This window comes from Furipterus horrens, unplaced genomic scaffold (genome assembly GCF_987537825.1).
Source record: "Furipterus horrens unplaced genomic scaffold, mFurHor1.1.pri manual_scaffold_9, whole genome shotgun sequence".
NCBI classification, from domain to species: Eukaryota; Metazoa; Chordata; class Mammalia; order Chiroptera; family Furipteridae; genus Furipterus; species Furipterus horrens.
Window position 1 is genome coordinate 71,637,596 of NW_028327179.1, and position 19,616 is coordinate 71,657,211.

Genomic DNA, 19,616 nt, shown 5'->3' on the forward strand with positions numbered 1-19,616 from the left:
GTGTATTCTGCTGTTTTGGGATGAAATGCTCTGAAGATATCAATTAAATTCATTTGATCTAGTGTGTTGTTTAAGCCGCTTTCTCCTTGTTGATTTTCTGTCTAGACGATCTGTCCATTGGAGTCAATGGTGTGTTAAAATCCCCTACTATTACTGTATTTCTGTGGATCTTTCCCTTAATGTCCATGAAGGTTTGCTTTACATATTTAGGTGCGCCTATGTTGGTTGCATAACTATTTATTTACTAGGGTTATATCCTTTTTTTGAATTGTCCCATTATCGTTATGTAGTGTCCTTTTTTGTCTCTTACTATAGCATTGGTTTTAAAGTCAATTTTGTAAGATATAAGTATTGCTACCCTAGATTAATTTTCCCTCTCCATTTACATGAAATATTTTTTTCCATGCCTTTACATTTAGTCTGTGTGTATCTATTCTGAGGTGGGTCTCTGAAGACAGCTTGTATGTGGGTCGTGTTTTCTTATCCATTCAGCTATTCTATGTTTTTTGATAGTACCATTTAAGCTATTTACAGTTAAAGTGGTTATTTATATACATATTTATTGCCATTTCCTGTTAAAAACTTTTCCTTTGTTCTTCTTCTTCCCCTTCTCCTCTTCCTTTTTCTTCTTCAAGCAAGCCCTTTAACATTTGTTGCAGTGCTTGTTTGGTGGTAACAAACTCCTTTAGCTTTTTCTTGTCTGGGAAGCTCTTTATTTCTCCTTCAATTTTAAATGATAGCGTTGCTGGGTAAAGTAGCCTTTGTTGTAGGTCCTTACTTTTCATCACCTTGAATATTTCATGCCAATCCCTTCTGGTGTTGTAGGTAACTAACTGCTTTTTTCTTGTAGCTTTTAAGATTCTCTCCTTGTCTTCAAGTTTTGCCATTTTAATTGGTGTGGGCTTCTTTTGATCAATCTTCTTTGATACTCTCTGTACTTCCTGGACTTGTGTGTCTTTTTCTTTCAAGTTTTTGGTTATTATTTCCTCAAATAGGTTCTAGATCTCTTGCTCTCTCTCTTCTCCTTCTGGTATTTCCAAAACGAGGGTATTGTTACATTTTATGTTGTCCTGAGGTCCTTTAAACTATCCTCATTTAAATTATTTTTCTTTTTGCTGCTCTGCTTAGGTGATTTTTTTTGACCTTTGATTTGATCCTCTGCTTCATCTATCCTACTGTGTATTCCTTCCAGTGTATTATTTATTTCAGATATTCTATTCTTCATTTCTTACCAATTCTTTTTATGGTCTCTTTGTCTTTTTTTTTTTCTTCTTCTGGACAATTCTCTTTTCTTTCATTTGGGGCCTGTTTCTTTGTCATCCCATTTGTCTACATCTTTGTGTTTGTTTCTGTGTGTTAGGTAGATCTGCAAAGACTTGTGTAGTTCTATATCAGATGTGGCCTGTGACTAGCTCTGGGCAACCTGTTTGGAGCCATCAGTGATCCACAGCTTGTGGCTCCTTTTTCTGGGCTTAGGTGTGTGCAGAAAGAACCAAAATGTGCAGCGTGGCTGACTTTTACTAGCACTGAGACTGGGGGAGGTCTGGGGTACTTATTTAAAGTGATGGACTCTGAGCACCATTCCAGACCAAGAATATGTCCTGGGACACATGGCACAGGCTGGCTTCTCCCAATTGTCTGTAGTCTCCATAATTTCATTCCATGAGAGTGATCTTTCCCTCTAAGCCACAGTCAGTAATGCTACAAAGGAAAATCTCATTCTGTGAATATAACAGACACTGAGTTAGGATTGATCACTGACCGTTGACTTTGAAGAGAACCTTAGTTCTTTGTTATCTCTTTTCTTAAAGACAATAGGTGAACAGGAAAGGGCATGGGAGGACATGAATACCAGTTCTTCACCCAACTCCCTCAACTGTTTAGGGAAATAGATGACTGAAGAGGGATCAGCAGAAATCAAGGAAGCAGGCAATCCAGACTCCTCTATAGCTTCTTCAGTATTCCTAAACAAAAGAGACAAGATCCAGGAGTAAAAAAAAAAAAAAAAGTCTGTCATGAGGAATTGGGAGGGACTTTGAGAAGGTAGGTGAGTATGGAGAAAGGAATATACTTGAAAATTCTACTGGGAAACTAAAACATTTATGGATCTTACTATATAATTCATGACCACTGCCTTACTTTATCTTGTTTAAGCCCAGAGTATTATTCCCTTTTGTCAAAACACTGTTTACCACCAGATATATTGCTGAATATTTAGAGCAGGTATCAATCTGGCAGTTTTTCTATAGGAGTAGACTGCTAGGAAGTTTCATAGTTCCTCTTTAATCTTCACTCTCACTGTATCTACTTTCTTGTGTTATCCTCATATACTTTAATCTTCAAGAAGCACTTAGTCAATTAAAGACTGTGACATTTTTGTATTTCCCCTGGACTTAATGGAATTGGCGTGGAATTACTAAGGTGCTGCTATATGGGGATCTTAGAGTATTTTTTTAAATGTGATTTACTGTATAGGGAAGTTCCCTGATTTGTGGAGAGACGTCTTTTATATACAGTATTCCCTCACTGATCGTGGGTATTACATTCTAGACCCCTCCCTGCGATAGGTGAAAATCCATGAAATAGGAACCTTACATTTATTTTAGTATTTATATATATTTTAAGGCTTTATAAACCCTTCCCACACACTTATAAACTGTTCCCAGTCCCGTATTAACCTTTTCCATACTTTTATAAACACTACTTATGTTCTTAAACATATTGTACACTCTTAAACCTATGTAACTTTAACAACATACATATACAGTACCACAAAATCCGGCAATATAGCAAAAAATCCGTGATAAATAATTAAATATAATATTTTTAAAAATCCTGCGATACAGTGAGGCCATGATAAGTAAATCCTGACATAGAGAGGGACTACTGTAGAGAATATGCAGTTCAAGAAGAGGAGGTCTTATTGGCTCGGAAGAATCTAGACATCTTTAGGAAAGATCCAGCTGTTAGGTCTGCAAGACAGATGGAAGGGCCTTGCCTGTTATTCCTTTGTCATATTTTTGTTTCTTCCCTACAAAAGAAGGTGAGACAAGTTTGCACCTTAGGCCAGCTGCCAACCTGGATCTCCACCTCAATCCCCAATCCCAGGGCTCTTTAGTCATCCTCTCTTCTTCTGTCAACTAGTAATGGAGGAGGTCACAAGGCATTGTTAACTGAGACCTTGGCAAATAGGTGTTTGTTTTAAATATGATCTGGGCCCTGAGTATAGCTTATGGCCCTTCTGTTCTGCAACATATAGATTCAGACCACTTCTTCCGTCCTCACATTCCCAATTCCATTTCCACATCTTTTACCGAGAAGATAAACTTTATTTGCATCTCTACCAAGATCAGTGTCACCCAGTTTTTATCCCTTTGTTGTCTTCTTAATGTGAAATAGCTCTATCACACCCTACTTTCCAAAATAGAATGTATCCCTGTATTCATTTATCCTTCCCCATTTTTTCTGGCTCAGAGCAAGAAGTGGTAGGTTACTTTTCAAGGCAGGGTGGGTGTGTTTTGTGGGCTCTTGGCATCTTGCCTCTTGGTTATTTGTACTCTTCTGCATCTACAATATCTCTCTTTCCACTAGGTTCTTTCCTGTTCCACAAATCTATGTAGGCCTTTCTTTTTTATTACAAAGAAAATGAACATAAACCCTTTCACTGGTCCTAATGATTTTAAAAATTATATACCATTAAATCACCAGGCCAGTCCTTATCATCCATCCACACACCTATCCAGCCAGCATCCACCCATCCATCCAACATTAACTGTTTACTGTGACCTTATATTACACATTAGATAACTGGGTCCCAGAGAATCAAGAGTACCAACCAAAGTCATACAATTTAGCTATCATGAAGTGTATTAGAGTTTTTACCTTTCAGCTAGATGGTAGGGTCACTGTTGGTTCCTAAATGTTAAACCCAATTGATGGTTTTTAGTTTTCATTTTACCTGATCTGTGTAATCCTTGGGGTGGAACATGAGTATGAAGAAATACTAGAAAGATTACATTTTTAAGACTATTAAATGAGTAAATTTATATTTTAATTTTATTATTGTCAGGTCAGAAATTGTTTAATCTGTGGGTGGCTCAGTTGGTTGGAGCGTCATCCTGTACACCAAAAGGTCACAGGTTCAATACCTGGTCAGGGCACATACTTAGGTTGCTGGTTTGATCCCTGCTTGTGGTGCGTATGGTGTGAGAAACGCTCACAATAAAAACTGGGACACAGGACTTGAGCAGTAAAACGAGGCCTTTATTCACGAGTCTGCAGAGCTGGGCGCACCCTCATAGCCAGGAGAATGTGCGCCCCAAGTAGACAAAGGAACCTGGTTTTATAGTCTTAGCTTCCCCACCCTAGCGCAACTAGTTTCCCCTCCCCTCTCCTCCTTCCCCATTTCTCCATGACTGGATACTCCGGAGGTACAATCTAACGCGTTCATCTAAATGCCCCTATTGTGATTTGTGAATATGCTAATGTTATCCACTCCCTTCTCAGAGATCCTTTAATTACATTTGCCCTTAAGACCCTTTAATTACATTTTCCTTTTGTTACCAATGACTTTGCTGCTGGTTTGGGAGTCACTATGACCTTGTTTCTAACATGGGAGGTATCTGATTGATGTTTTTTCATATCAATGGCTCTCTCTCTGTGTCTCTGAGAGACATCTGATTGTTGTTTCTCACATTGATATTTCTCTCTCTCACTCCTTCCTTTCCTCTCTCTCTGAAATCAATAAACAGATCATTGGATGAAGATTAAAAAAAACTGTTTTGTTGCACTGTGGCAAGCCCAGTTAGCTATTAACATGTCCAAAAACTAATTTTAAAATCTACATTTGTTTATGAGAGCTTTGTGGTTTACATTGTTGGTTGTGCACCATGGAGAAGAATTCAAAGTGACAACAAATATGTGCATGTTAGATAACACCATCTGTCCATTTGGATCAGTGCAACTCTTCCAAAATACTGTGGCTCCAAGTCCTTTCCTTCTTCCTTTCAGTAGTTGCTGTATTAACCCGAATTGTAGACTGACAAAAAAGGGATGTATTCATAGCAGTATGTGACCTGTGCTTTACTTACATCCCCATGACTACTTTGCAATTACAAATTTGTACTTCTTAATTCTTTCACCTCTTTCACCCAGTCCCCCAATACCCAACCCTTCTGGCAACCACCAGTTTGCTTTCTCTGTCTATGAGTCTGTTTCAATTTTGTTTGTTCGTTTATTCTGTTCTTTACATTTCACACATAAGTGAAATCATACGGTATCGGGGGATGGGAGGGACCAAAAAAATCCCAGAATTTGTTTATACAAAAGTATATCTATTCTTACACGTTTAAACTTCAGTCACCTTGAAAGTGCTCTCCATTTGATGCAATACACCTATCGAGACATTTTTTCCCACTGCTCAAAAGTTTTTGACCTCGTAGATTTTGATGCCTTTTAGTGTTTCTACTGTTTTTTGTTTTCACTGCTTCCACATCAGTAAAACTTAATGAGAGAGGAGAACAGAGGTAATTATAGAGTGAATATTTGTGTGTGTGTGCCCTGGCTGGTTTAGCTCAGTGGATTGAGCGTCGGCCTGCGAGCTAAGTGTCGCTGGTTCGATCTTCCAGTCAGGGTACATCAGAGAAGGAAAACTCTGACTCCAAAAAACCTCCGCTGCCTTGCGGCATACCTCTTCAGGGGAAAGGCTAAGGGAGTAAACCCCGACAGAAAATCCGGAGCCGGAGTCCCTAAGGCGGTTTGACGTTGTAGTCAACACCGGCAACTCCTGCGGCGCACCTGAAGCCAAGCTGTATTGACTCCGTCTTTCCCTTGGACCCTTCAGCTGCGAAGAGAGGGGGGGGTCTGCTGCATGGGCAACAGCAGACCCTCCATGTTGCCCTGCCCAGGCTCTGTAGCTTCAGCGTCATCGCACAGGAGGAGACAGATACCGTGTCACTCCCGAGTCGGACTGCACAGCCATTCTCGGCGGTGCAGATGGACTCTTAAGAAGCTACACCATCGTCTCTCGAGACAGATGGCTGCCGACGACGTTATGTGACCTGTGCTGCCCATGGGAGGTGGATCATCAATGCAATAAAAGACAGCTTTGCTGTTAACTTTTGAGAACCATTTATGCAGCAACTGCTGAACTAGGTCTTTTATATCGGGATTGAGACTAGGTGTTTTACATGGCCATGAAAATTGAGGACCCTTAATAATAAATGTATTCTTTTTTTTTTTTCCCCTTACCCAAGGACATTCTTATTGATTTTAGAGAGCAGGGAAAGAAGAGAGGGAGAGAGAGAGGGAGAGAAACATCAGTATGAGAGAGGAAAATTGATTGGCTGCCTCTTGAATACACCCTGACTAGGGATTGAACCCACAATTTAGGTATGTGCCTTGACTGAGAATCAGACTTGCAACCTGTGGGTTTATGGAACAGTGCTCCAACCAGCTGAGCCACATCAGGCAGGGCAATATATGTATTCTTAATAGTGAATATAACATGATAAATAATGAATATGATTTCCACTTTACAGGTGAAGAAACTGATGTTCAGTTAGATTAACTAACTCACCTAAGGTTACAAACTCTCTTCTGAATCCATGGTTTATAAATTTACCATTCTTAAACTTTCTTCCTTCTTTAAGCAAGATCTCTTATTCTTAGCATTTTAAATGTTATAGACTAGTCCTGTTTCTTTTTTGTTTCCATATCAGATTCTCTCATCTACCCAGAGAAATTACTTGAGCTTGAAGTCTTAACATGTGGAAATTCATATGGTCAGAAGGGATAACTCTTTGGGATTAAATCAAGTTGTCCTATTCTAGGTTTGGAAATATTTGGTCTAATTGACGTTTTCTTTTGGTCATTCATAGATGTTTTTTCTGTCGTTTTAAAGGAAATTTTTGATAAAGCAGAAGAGGGAAGACATCAATTTTAAAATAACAGCCCAAAGGCCATTCTAGAGTAGATATCAAAATCTTGTTGTTATGAAATAAGTAAAGATAAAGGTAATTGATTCTATGTTAATTTTACATTCTATATTATTATATTGCCGTGAGACGATGGAATATAGTTGTTTCTTAAATTTCTTCTGTATATTGATTTGCGACTGCTTAAGAAACATATTCCAAATCAGACAGGGAGGAGAGAAAAGGAAGCAGGAGAGAGCAACTTTGAACAGTGTTAGAAAGGCAATCACTGGAAGGGCAGGGGAACCAGGTAAGAAGGGTTGTTGGGAGAGGTTTCTTGCTCCCTCAGTGCTTAGTCTAGTCATGTGAGTATCATTGCTTCTTTTCTTTTATTAATGAAAGTTATTTCTTTTCTCCTTTGCAATCCATAGTACATAACAAATGGTAAGCTTGCGAATGAAGAAACCTTCGTGGTAAACAACAGATGCTTGTGTTTTTAAAGTACTCTTAGCAAGTGGGACATTGCTGAATCTCTTAGCAGTTGGAACTCTTTGTGAAACCAACATTTCTCTAAGGAGATAGTTTTTTTGTCTTTTTAAATGAAATTTTGCTATCTTAATTTTATGCAGGTATAGCTTTATCAGAATCTAAAGTGCCAAGAATTGGTATATTTCATAAGCCATACTCCTAAGAGGCTTCTGGAGTTCTCTTTCAGCTATAATGATTTTGTTATTAGAATGATATGTAAATTTAGAGGAAAATAATATTGAGCAAGTCTTACAATGTTCTTTCATCCATGGTTATAGCTATAGATTTTTCTTCAAAACCAATATTAAGTGGATAAAACAGCATTAAAAATTGAAAGTGTAATTGGTGTATTAACTTCTATGAACTTTAATTTTTAGAATAAATTAAAATTTTGGCATAAAATTGTTTAAGTGTTTAAGGTAGATATAATTAGTAAGTGCAACATATTTTATGGACATGTGTACAAAAATTATAAACAATAACAAAAACCATAATTATGCTTATTATATTTTTCTATTCTAGATATTTGAATGGTGGTACTTTCGCAAGTATGGGACATCATTCATTGAACAAGTCTCAGTAAGCCACTTGCGCCCCCTTCTGGGTGGAGTTGACAACAACTCCTCCAACAATTCTAACTCCAGTAATGGGGACTCAGATTCCAACAGGCAAAGCGTCTCAGGTATGTAAAGTCCTTCAATTTGCAGCAGTATTTGCTTACTTTTACTAAATTATTATGACTGTATGACAGTAATAATGTTGTTATTTAAACAGACTTTAGAGAAAAATCAGTTTATTTTCCTGAGACGTAGACAGTCCTTACAAAGAATTAGTATATAAGCATCCCAGGGAAAGGAATATTTATCTTGTTTAATTTTACTGTTGCTTTCATTGGATTTAGCTAATGGTCATTTAGGTCATTGTTCCCAACTTGAGTGTCAAGTCTACTTGTCCCTGGTTTCTCAAACATTATTGAATGTATTGATTCTCTTTCGTGCTAATTATACAATATTGTATCTAACTAGAGCTGATAGTATTGCTCCTCTTCTTAAAAGGCTTCATTGGTTCTCATTACACTGAAGATAAAGCCTAAATTCCTTTTCACAGCATAAGCTACTTCTGACTTATTTTTGCCAACCTTGGCTTCTGTCACAATCTAGTCTCTCTCCTTTACATTTCTTGAACATGACATGTTTTTTGAAGCCCCTCTGCTGAGAAGACTCTCTTCCTGTCTTCCTGTCTCTTGGATTTGCTCTACTTTCACAGCCCAACTCAAATGTTATCTCCTAGGAAGCCTTCTGTGATAGGTTGTACAACATCTCTCCACACTCATTGACTCTTAATATTTTTATCTTTAGCAACATTGATCAAATTGTACTATAATTTTTAAACTGACTGTTTCATTACAGTACCTCCAGTATTTTGCAGTGCCTGTTATAGAAACTCAGTGAATGAACGAATGAGCACATATATAAGGCCTGTGTTTTCTCCACTCATAAAAGATAGAAGAATGTAATCTTCTAGGTTGGTCTCCTCATCAGCTCAGTAAACATTTCTGAAGTCCCTAATATGAACCTGGCCTTGTAGGTTCTTATGCAAATTATGTCCTTATGGAACTCTCATATCTACTGATGGAGACAAAGTAATAACTTCTCTGACTGTATGAGGGAAACATCCAGTGCTATAGAGGACAAAGGTGGGGTTCTTGACTCAAACTGGAGGAAGTCTTGGCTTTTTGAAAGAAAGGATGCAAATTCTGAGACTTGAAGAATGAAGAGGAAGAAATTAAAGAGATAGGTTAGATGTTTTTCCTTCCTCTCTAGAAAAACTCAGTCCACATTTCATAACGGCCTAGCCAGGTGATAAGTATCAAATATAATTGTGTATATATAATATTTTACTTCTGATGTTGATTTCAGTGCTCTTTGCCAGCTAGCCAGGAGTGGCAATAGACACCTCTAGGTATACATTTATTTCATCCTAAAGGGTACATGTGTAAGAGATGGCACACACAGGTGACAGAATTGTCTAGAACTTTGTAATTTTATGCACTTTGTGAAAGAAACAGAAAGATACCTGAACAAAGTGCACCATTACTTTAATTAGCTAGTTTGAGTGTGGCATGTTATGCTAATGAGGATCTTGATTATTTAGTTATCATCACATAAGCAGTTGTGGGTAGTTACCAACACTTTGCATCTGCTGTGAAGATCCCAGAGATTAAATGTGCTCTTGTCTGATTACTGTAGTCTTTGAATAATTCAGAACATCGTAGAAAATTAACAGACTGAAAGCAGAAAGCAGCCTCATTTGAGGCCACTCTTTATTGTGAATACATTTTTATTTTCATTAAAATTATCTCTACCTGATTTAAGTCTCTTGACCTCATGCTCTTCTTGTCACTATAATTTTGCTGTCTCTCTTTGCGAATGCCTTGAATAAGGCTTTTATAAAAATATAGTCAACAATAATAATCATGGAAATCAAGGACTTCCAACCAAGATGGAGGCCTAGACAGACACGCTGCGTCTCTCTCCATAACTAAGAAGGAATACAACTACCTCAAAACTAGAGACAACCAGAAGTTCCAGAAAATCGAGATGTATGGAAGTCCAACAAACAAAGATATAAAGAAGAAATACTCATCCAGACGGGAGGAGAGGGGCTGGGTCGGAAAGGATGCAGTGTGGTGGTGGCGGAAGCGGCAGTGGCAGGCCAGCAGAAAGCACAGTCAAACACTTAAAAAAAGGCAAGAGGGACATGTGGAGAGTACTCCCAGCACCACCTAGACTGCACAACTCATGGTTCCAGCACCAGGGACAATAAAACCTCATTGCTTCTGATTGCAAATCAGTGGGAGTTGGGGCAGAGGCTGAAACTGCAGGTCTCTCAGCAGAGTCCACTTGTTTAAAGGGCCCCCATGGTCCTAGAACGTCCCCAGACCCACCCACTCTGGGAACAATGGGCAGGGCAACAGCTAGAGAGGCGTCAGGCCCATATGGAAGTGGGAGAAGTGCCTGGAAAAGGGGGGAGTGCTGAGCAAGTGACATTGTTCCCTCTCAGACCCCTCTCCCACACACAGCACAACAGTGTGGTGAAATGGGTTGACCTGTACTGACAAATACCTAAGGCTCTGCCGCTTACAATGTCACAGGTGCTACCTAAGACACAGAGGCAAACAAACACAGGATCCTGTCAGAATGAGGAGACAGAGAAGTATGGCCCAAAAGAGGGAACGGATCAAGGTTCTAGTGGGAGAACCAAGCAACGAAGAGATAGCCAACCTAACAGATGAGGAAATAGCCAACCTAACAGACCAAGAGTTCAAAATACTGGTGATAAAGATGGTCACAGGCTTGACAGATATGCTTAAGTGTGGCAAATGCATAAGGGAAGAAGTGAAGGCTATGCTAAATGAAATGAAGAAAGATCCACAGAAAATCAATGGTGAAGAGAAGGAAACCAGGGTTCAAATCAATGATTTGGAATATAAGGAAGAAAAAAAAAGTCAACCAGTACAAAATGAGGAAACAAAAATTGAAAAAAATGAGGAGAGGCTTAGGAACCTTGGGGACAACTTTAAATGTGCCAACATTCAAATCATAGGGGTGCCAGAGGAGAAGAGGAAGAACAAGAAATTGAAAGCTTATGTGAAAAAGTAATAAAGGGAAACTTCCCAAATTTGGTGAAGAAAATAGGCATACAAGTCCAGGAAATACAGAGAATCCTAAAGAAGCTAGACCCAAAGAAGACCACACGAAGACATATAATGAAAATGCCAAAGGTTAAAGATAAAGAGAATCTTAAAAGCGGGAAGAGAAAGCAGACAGTTACCTACAAAGGGGTGCCTATAAGACTTTGATTTCTCAAAAGAAACTTTGCAGACAAGAAGGGACTGGCAAGAAGTATTCAATGTGATGAAAAGGAAGGACCTACAACAAAGACTACTCTGTCCAGCAAAGCTATTATTTAGAATGGAAGGGCAGATGAAGTCTCTCCCAGACAAGGTAAAGCTAAAAGTAGAGTTCATCATCACCAAGCCATTATTATATGAAATGTTAAAGGGACTTATTTAAGAAAAATAAAATCAACACTATAAACATTAAAATGATAACAAATTCACAACTATCAACAACTGAATCTAAAAAATAAAAACAAAAACTAAGCAAACAACAAGAACAGGAACAGAATCATAGGTGTGGGGATCATTTGTAGGTTTATCAGCTGGGAGGGGGAAGGGGGAGAAATGGGGAAATGGTGCAGGGACTAAGAAGCATAATTGGTTGGTACAAAATAGAGAGGGGGAAGTTAAAAATAATATAGGAAAGAGTGAAGCCAAAGAACTTATATGCATGACCCAGGGACATGAACTAAGGAGGGGTGGGATTGCTGGAGGGAAGGGGGTTACTGGGCAGAGGGGAGCAAATAGAAGAGAAATTGGGACTACTGTAACAACATAATTAATAAAATATACTTAAAAAATAATCATGGAAATTATGGAAATTCCCAATTTTATTTGTATTATGTTATTATTACCTGGCAAAGACAGAGCTTTTGAATATTATTAATTCAGATCCTCTTGCATTTACTGAATGTCTACTACTGTGCATTAAATATTTATATTCATAGTATATATAGTATTTATGATGTGATTTCATAACAATGTTCAAATAGTTACATTTAGGAAAATGGAAGTTATAATTATCTTAAGTATTTTTAGGTTCAATATGCCCACTTTTTGACATTTGTATTTCTAATATTTGGCTATCTCTGCTCAACAAATGTATGATGATATGGAAATACCAGGTTCCGTGGGACTAATGCCATTTTCCTCATCTTTTTTTCTTGTGGTGATTTTTATTTTTTTAATAAAAATATTATAAAATTGTCTGTGTTTATCTCTTAATCACTTTATGTAATCTGGCTTCAGCTAAGTATAAAGGAAAAAGAAGGTCAAAACTGAGGATAATAAAAATATTTTCTTAAAATAATTTGTTTAAAGGTTCCTATTGCCTTAATAATAATAAAATGACTATTGCCTTAATAACAGAAGGGTGAATCTATTGAATTTCTTGGAGCAACATAAGACAGTTCTTTGCTGAATCTTACATGAAATACAACATGGCTAACAAAGTTCCATGGACATTGACAAATGCACTTTAATGACTTGCTTATTTGAGAAAATCATTGAAAAAGCTAAAAATAAACTGAAATTATTGATCTTTATGAAAACTCATAGTGTAGCTTTTTTCTTCAAGAATCATTTGTTTTGATTAAAAGCAGAAAGACCTGGCCTATCTAAGAATAATTTGGGATGCAGAGAATGGGGAGTGAGAAGTTTGTGATTGTTACAGGGCAGACTGTTCATATATTTGTTTAACTTCTGAATCTGTGCAAATTGACCGGAGCACAGATCCTCCCAAAATTTACAGTGATCTTTATCTTAATGTAGCCAAGTTTCAGATTGTTTGGCTTAGGTTAACTTTTGTGAACATATCACTTGTTTTGCATTATTTGGGAAGTGTTTTTTCTACAAATATACAGTTTCTGATAAATCCTGCTGATATATTTTCCATGTCACCATGTCTTGCTGCCATTTCTCAATTTAGTTTAGCTTTTGAATAGGGATTTGATGATGCATAGGGATTTGAAACGTGGCCAACTTCTCCCTGTCACAAGGGAATGAATTCTCAGAGCCCAGGAACATTCTAAATTTGGGTTTATGTAAACATCTGTTTGATGATTTGCCCTATTCTCAAATAAGGTACCATAAAGACAAGGTTTGCAGCATTGTTTCTTCAAGATATTTGGAAAAGTGTAGGGTGTTCCATCATGTGAGAAGTATCCTTGCCAGAACCAAGTTTATATTCTATGAGACATTTTAATAGCCTCTTATATAGAACTGGATCTTTAGACAAACTGGTTATAGTCACTTGACTTCTTGTCACAAATCATCTAATTTTAATCTTCTTTAATTAATATGATACATATCTTAAAAAACTTAAAAAAATAATTTCACCTCAAATTCTAACTTAAAGTTTATTACATTGCAAGAACCAGTTCAAGCACTGGTTAATAATAAAGAAAAGCAATGGAGATGAAGAAACTTAGGTAGAGTGCTAAGATATATCCTAAGACCTTCATAGATCCTTGAATTCTTATAACACCAGAGCAAATAATTTTCCCCATAGAAAGCCATATAGTTACAAATAATAATAATGGACACTCTTAGTGCCTACTGTCAACTTTACATCTATTAACTCATTTAATCCTCACAATAACCCCGTGAAGCAAATAATGTTATCATCTATCTGTATTTTACAGTGGAGGGAGCTGAGGTACAGGAAGTTGAACTCATCTTCCCGAGGTCACATTGCTGGTAACCTGGGTGGGTCTCACTTAAGAGTTCAAGGTCTTAAGCACTAACTACGAATTTTAGTCCAGATCCTCTGTGAGATCTATAAACTCAAAACTAATGTAGTTATTAAGCAATTAAAACAAGTAATTTCCTTAAAACCCTATAGTATAGTAGAGAACATTATTGCTAAAGTGACATTAGCCAAACTTACTTTAGAAACAATGCGGGATTGCTGATGGTTGAGAGCTCAGGCGCTGGGGTCAGTTGTATGTGGCCCTGATCTTGGCTTACAGATTGTGACCTTGGGCAAGTCACTTTAACCTTCTTTAATAGCTTAATTTTCACACATGGAAATGATGATAGTATCTACTTCATGGAGCATTAAATAAGGTCATGCAGAAATAATCAAGTCAGGGGACAACCATTTGGCAGTGTTCTCCAGATGAACCGACTTCTCTATGAATATGATAGGAGAAGTATGGCAGTATGATTCAGGGTTCAGCCAGGTTATTCACTATTTCAGTGACTCACTATTATGACCAGGCCTTTCAGTGGTTACATTTCAAATGAATCCCTCAGCAAAACTGCAAATTGCTACATGTCAAAGACCCTTGGAGTTGCTCTACAATACAGTCGTCGGCAGCCGTCCGTCTCGAGAGACGATGGTGTAGCTTCTCAAGAGTCTATCTGCACCGCCGAGAATGGCTGTGCAGTCCGACTCGGGAGTGACATGGTATCTGTCTCCTCCCGTGTTGAATTGACATCTTGTGATGACGCTGAAGCTACAGAGCCTGGGCAGGGTAATATGGAGGGTCTGCTGTTGCCCATGCAGCAGACCCCCCCTCTCTTCGCAGCTGAAGGGTCCAAGGGAAAGACGGAGTCGATACAGCTTGGCTTCAGGTGCGCCACAGGAGTTGCCGGTGTTGACTACAACGTCAAATCGCCTTAGGGACTCCGGCTCCGGATTTTCTGTCGGGGTTTACTCCCTTAGCCTTTCTCCTGAAGAGGTATGCCGCAAGGCAGCGGAGGTTTTTTGGAGTCAGAGTTTTCCTTCTCTGATGTACCCTGACTGGAAGATCGAACCAGCGACACTTAGCTCGCAGGCCGACGCTCAATCCACTGAGCTAAACCAGCCAGGGCCTACAATACAGTATTCCCTCACTTATCGCGGGTATTACATTCTAGACACCCCTCCCCCACCCCCACTCCGCGATAGGTGAAAATCCGTGAAGTAGGAACCCTACACTCTTAAACCTACGTAAATTTAACAACATATATATACAGTACCGCAAAATCCCGCAATATAGTGAAAAATCCGCAATAAATAATTAAATATAGTGTTTTAAAAAATTCCATGATACAGTGAGGCCGTGATAAGTGAACTGCAATATAGGAGAGGGACTACTGTAGTGTCAATTAGGGGGAAATCAATTTGTACTTGCCAAAATCTATGTGTTGAAAATGATTGTTTTAGTCAATGCTTATTGCATCTTTTGAAATCTTTTGCAACTAAAATTTATGTTCTGGTATAGATTAGATTTCTAGTTGAATGGTGAAAATGCACAAAACAGCTTTATTCCCTGGTGAACATTAATTCACAATTTCTACATTATTTGGTAGAGTTGATTGATTTAGGTCAGAAATGACCAATGAGAAATGTATGAGATACAATTAATGATTCAACCATCTTGGCAATATTCTTGAAGAAGGTAGTACAGTATCTTGAATTAAGCAGATCACTAAAAATGGCCTTAAAACTCATAATTATTTATACTTTTTCATTCCATAAAAGAATTTGAGTAACACTTTTTGAATTGAAAACTACCAATATGTTACTTTGTAACTTCTAATAATTTTTTAAATAATTATTTTGAAAAGTTATGAAAACAGTTAAAGCTTAGTTATTTAATAAAATGGATATTTTGTTACTCTTAATGATTGCTTAAGTGGACCTGTATGATGTTCATTTCTAGATATCAAAAGTAATAAATATATGCAGAATCACATGTCAGAAATTGACTGGCTTGGGGTAATCTTGATTGTTCCAATACATCTGATGATACTTTAGGGCTCTTTTCTGTTGTACTATGGAACTAAAGTGTTTAAAACTATTACTAAAAAGTGCCTAACGATTTTCCAGAGGAGTTTTCAAAACTGTTTCTCTAGTGGAAAATTTAATTGATGAGGGCACAGGATTTTAAAAACATGATGTTGCAGGGTAGCTGGTCTGTTGTACATAAGAGTAATTGTTGGGCAGTCTGGATACCAGGCCTTCATTGCAATTAATATGAACCTTGGGGAAATTACAAAGCTTTTTTTCTTCCTTCCTTCTTTCCTCCCTCCCTCCCTCCCTTCCTCCATCCCTCTCTCTTCCTCCTTCTCTCCCTCCTACCGCCCCCTTGCTGGATGTTGACAGATAACCATCATGGGGTTTTTGTTTCTTTGTTTTACATTTTTATTGAATTTATTGAATAATACCGGTTAACCAAATCATACAGATATCAGGTCCACAGTTCTACAACATATCATCTGTACACTGCATTGTGTGTTCATCACCCCAAGTCAAGTCTCCCCCAGCAATCACAACACTATTGTTCATATCTGTGAGTTTTTTCTCTTTTTCAATCCCTCCATCCCCCTAGTCCCTGCAACAGCTGTCAGCCTGCTCTCTATTTATGAGTCTGTCACTACTTTGCTTGTTAGTTCATTTTGTCTATTAGAGTCCACATATGAGTGAAATTATATGGTACTTATCTTTCTCTGACTTATTGCACTTAGCATAACATTCTTCAGGTCCATCCACACTGTTGCAAAGGGTAATATTTCCCTTTTTTATGGCTGAGTAGTATTCCATTGTATAACTGTACCACAGCTTTTTTTATCTACTCAAGCACTGATGGACACTTGGGCTACTTCCAAATCTTGGCTATTGTATTGGGTTGGCCAAAAATTTCATTTATTTATTTTTCTGTAAGATGGCTTTCATAGTACTTAGTTGTTTTTAACTTCATTCAAAACAATTTTGTTAAATTGTGTTGTGACAGCTGTCATACAGTGTGTATTTTTTTAAAAAGTATCCAAATTTTTGACTTTTGTATAGCCATTAATATTGAAAATGGAAGAAAATAAGCAACAATTTTTGGCATATTATGCTTTATTATTACAAGAAATGTAAAAATGCAGCTGAAACTCAATAAAAGATTTGTGCAGTGTATGGAGAAGATGCTGTGACTGATCAAAAGTGTCAAAAGTGGCTGTGACCACTGACCATCAACTTCCGTCCTCTGTGGAGAATCAGCTGAGCAGGGACAGGGTGGTGGTCTATAGCTGTTCACTAGGTACGCAGGCTTTGGAGTTTCCAGGGCAGTGCAGGCCAAGATCATCCCCAACCTGTGTTCGGCCTGGTACCACCCTGCCTGAGCTATAAAGCAATCTGAGATGGCTGCTACTTGTGCTGAGCTCAGAGATTTCCAGGCTAAGCCAAAATATGAATCTAGGCTGTCTGCTGCTAGTGCCAGCTCTGGGGCCACTTAGTAAGAGGTATGGTGTGCACTGAGGCTGACTATTGCTTGTTTGAGAGGATTTAGGAAGTTGTGAAGCATGAGCTAGGACCAGCCCATTCATGTGGAAAGGTCACTATGATGGGACCCGTAATTTGGGTTGGATGGAGTCTCGGAATCTCCAGGGTGGGACAAACAGTATTAGCAAGGTTGATGGAGTCTCAGATATGGCACCTGCCTGCTGGCTTTATGGCTTTGTGGAATTAGGGTTAAGAGAGGGACAATTGCCTCTGCCCACCTTTTTGTCTGGAAGAATGCTGTCTCCTAGCTCTCACCTTGATGCCAGATACTACAGTTCCTTCCTGTATACCACTGTTCCTGTATACCCCTGGCTGGTTTGGCTCAGTGGATTGAGCGTCGGCCTGCGAGCTAAGTGTCGCTGGTTCGATCTTCCAGTCAGGGCACATCAGAGAAGGAAAACTCTGATTCCAAAAAACCTCCGCTGCCTTGCGGCATACCTCTTCAGGGGAAAGGCTAAGGGAGTAAACCCCGACAGAAAATCCGGAGCCGGAGTCCCTAAGGCGGTTTGACGTTGTAGTCAACACCGGCAACTCCTGAGGCGCACCTGAAGCCAAGCTGTATTGACTCCGTCTTTCCCTTGGATCCTTCAGCTGCGAAGAGAGGGGGGGTCTGCTGCATGGGCAATAGCAGACCCTCCATATCACCCTGCCCAGGCTCTGTAGCTTCAGCTTCACTGGAGAGGACACTCCAGCGACATCGCAAGATGTCGATTCAACATGGGAGGAGACAGATACCGTGTCACTCCCGAGTCGGACTGCACAGCCATTCTTGGCGGCGCAGATAGACTCTTAAGAAGCTACACCATCGTCTCTCGAGGCTCTGTAGCTTCAGCTTCACTGGAGAGGACACTCCAGCGTCATCGCAAGATGTCGATTCAACACGGTAGGAGACAGATACCGTGTCACTCCCGAGTCGGACTGCACAACCATTCTCGGCGGTGCAGATAGACTCTTAAGAAGCTACACCATCGTCTCTCGAGACGGACGGCTGCCGACGACGACCACTGTTGCCTTTTAAGCTGCTATCCCAGTCCTTGAGCTTAGAGGGATTGAGTCTGATTCAGTCCATGTGTGGCTTTTTGAAGATGAACTGTTTGAGACTCCAAAAGTTTCTTCCACCAATTTCTGCTGGTTTTTGCAATCTGATGTTATGAGGGCTTATCTTCCTGACATTGGAACCCTGGGCCCAGGGGGCCAGGTGTGGGGCTGGGACTCCTGGCTCCTGAGATATCGCTCCTGAGTTTTTATTCACCACATGTAAGTGTGAGACCAGCCTGTTCCATGTCTCTGTCCCTTCTACCAGTCTGGATGAATGTGGTTTCTGTACTTCCATTGTTGTCACACTTCCATTCAACTTGATTTCTGATGGTTATGAGTGATGGTTGTTCTATATTTTACTTGTTATTTTGATGTGGCTATGCATGGAGGCAAGCTGTGTTTACCTGTGTCGCCATCTTAACTGGAAGTCCCTCCTTTCTGATCTTACTTATTTCGGTCCTCTTTCTTATATTCTTGATGAATCTGGTTAAGGTTTGTCCATCTTGTTTATCTTTTTAAAGAACCAGCTCTTGGTTCCACTCATCTTTTGTATTGTTTTTAATACTCTATTTCGTTTAGTTTTGCTCTGATCCTTATTATTTTGTTCCTCCTACTCACTATGGGCTTTGTTTGTTGTTCTTTTTCAGTTCTTTTAAGTGTAAAGTTAGATTGTTTATTTGAGATTTTTCTTGTTTCTTGAGATAGGCCTGTAATGTCACGAATTCCCTGCTTAGGACTACTTTTGCTCTGTCCCATTGTTTCAGAACCCCAGCCTATGCTATCCTGGAACTGCTGTGGGGTCTGATTGCCTACTGCCAAGAAGTGTGACTCCCAATACAGAAGTTTGGTGAAAAAGGAAAGGGGGTTTATTTAAAGTTTTAAAGATTCAGAATAATGGCAGGTTTTTACCATTATGTCCCATTCCCTTTAAAACACCCCAAAACACTTAGTACTGCCTTCCCCTGTCAAACCAGGCCAGTTTCAGAATAGGCCGGTGAGAGGTACTATCTTTCAGAAAAGCAGAAGTCCATGGCTCCGTATTCCTACTTGCAGTTCGGCATTTCAGGCATTTCCAACTAATCCATGCTTGGTTAGGCAGGTCCCCGCAATTCCAGCCTCATCATCCATGCTGCCCTGTTCTCCAGGCAGGTTTCCCAGTTGGCCTCCTTCTTACTCCAGACCTTGTGGTAGACTCTCT

The 19,616-nt window shown here is 39.1% G+C and overlaps 1 protein-coding gene across 5 annotated transcripts in view; it reads left to right on the plus strand.

Moving 5' to 3' along the window:
• Positions 1–19,616, plus strand: part of ST7 (suppression of tumorigenicity 7) — a 348,571-nt gene that overhangs the window by 199,232 nt on the left and 129,723 nt on the right. For all 5 annotated transcript variants that reach the window (XR_016513065.1, XR_016513066.1, XM_090287402.1 and 2 more), the window contains exon 3: positions 7,965–8,124. Coding sequence is in view for 3 of the 5 variants with exons in the window: in XM_090287402.1 (XP_090143528.1) it covers positions 7,965–8,124 (160 nt within the window). In the remaining 2 variants the exon portion in view is untranslated. The remainder of the gene's footprint in view (positions 1–7,964; positions 8,125–19,616) is intronic.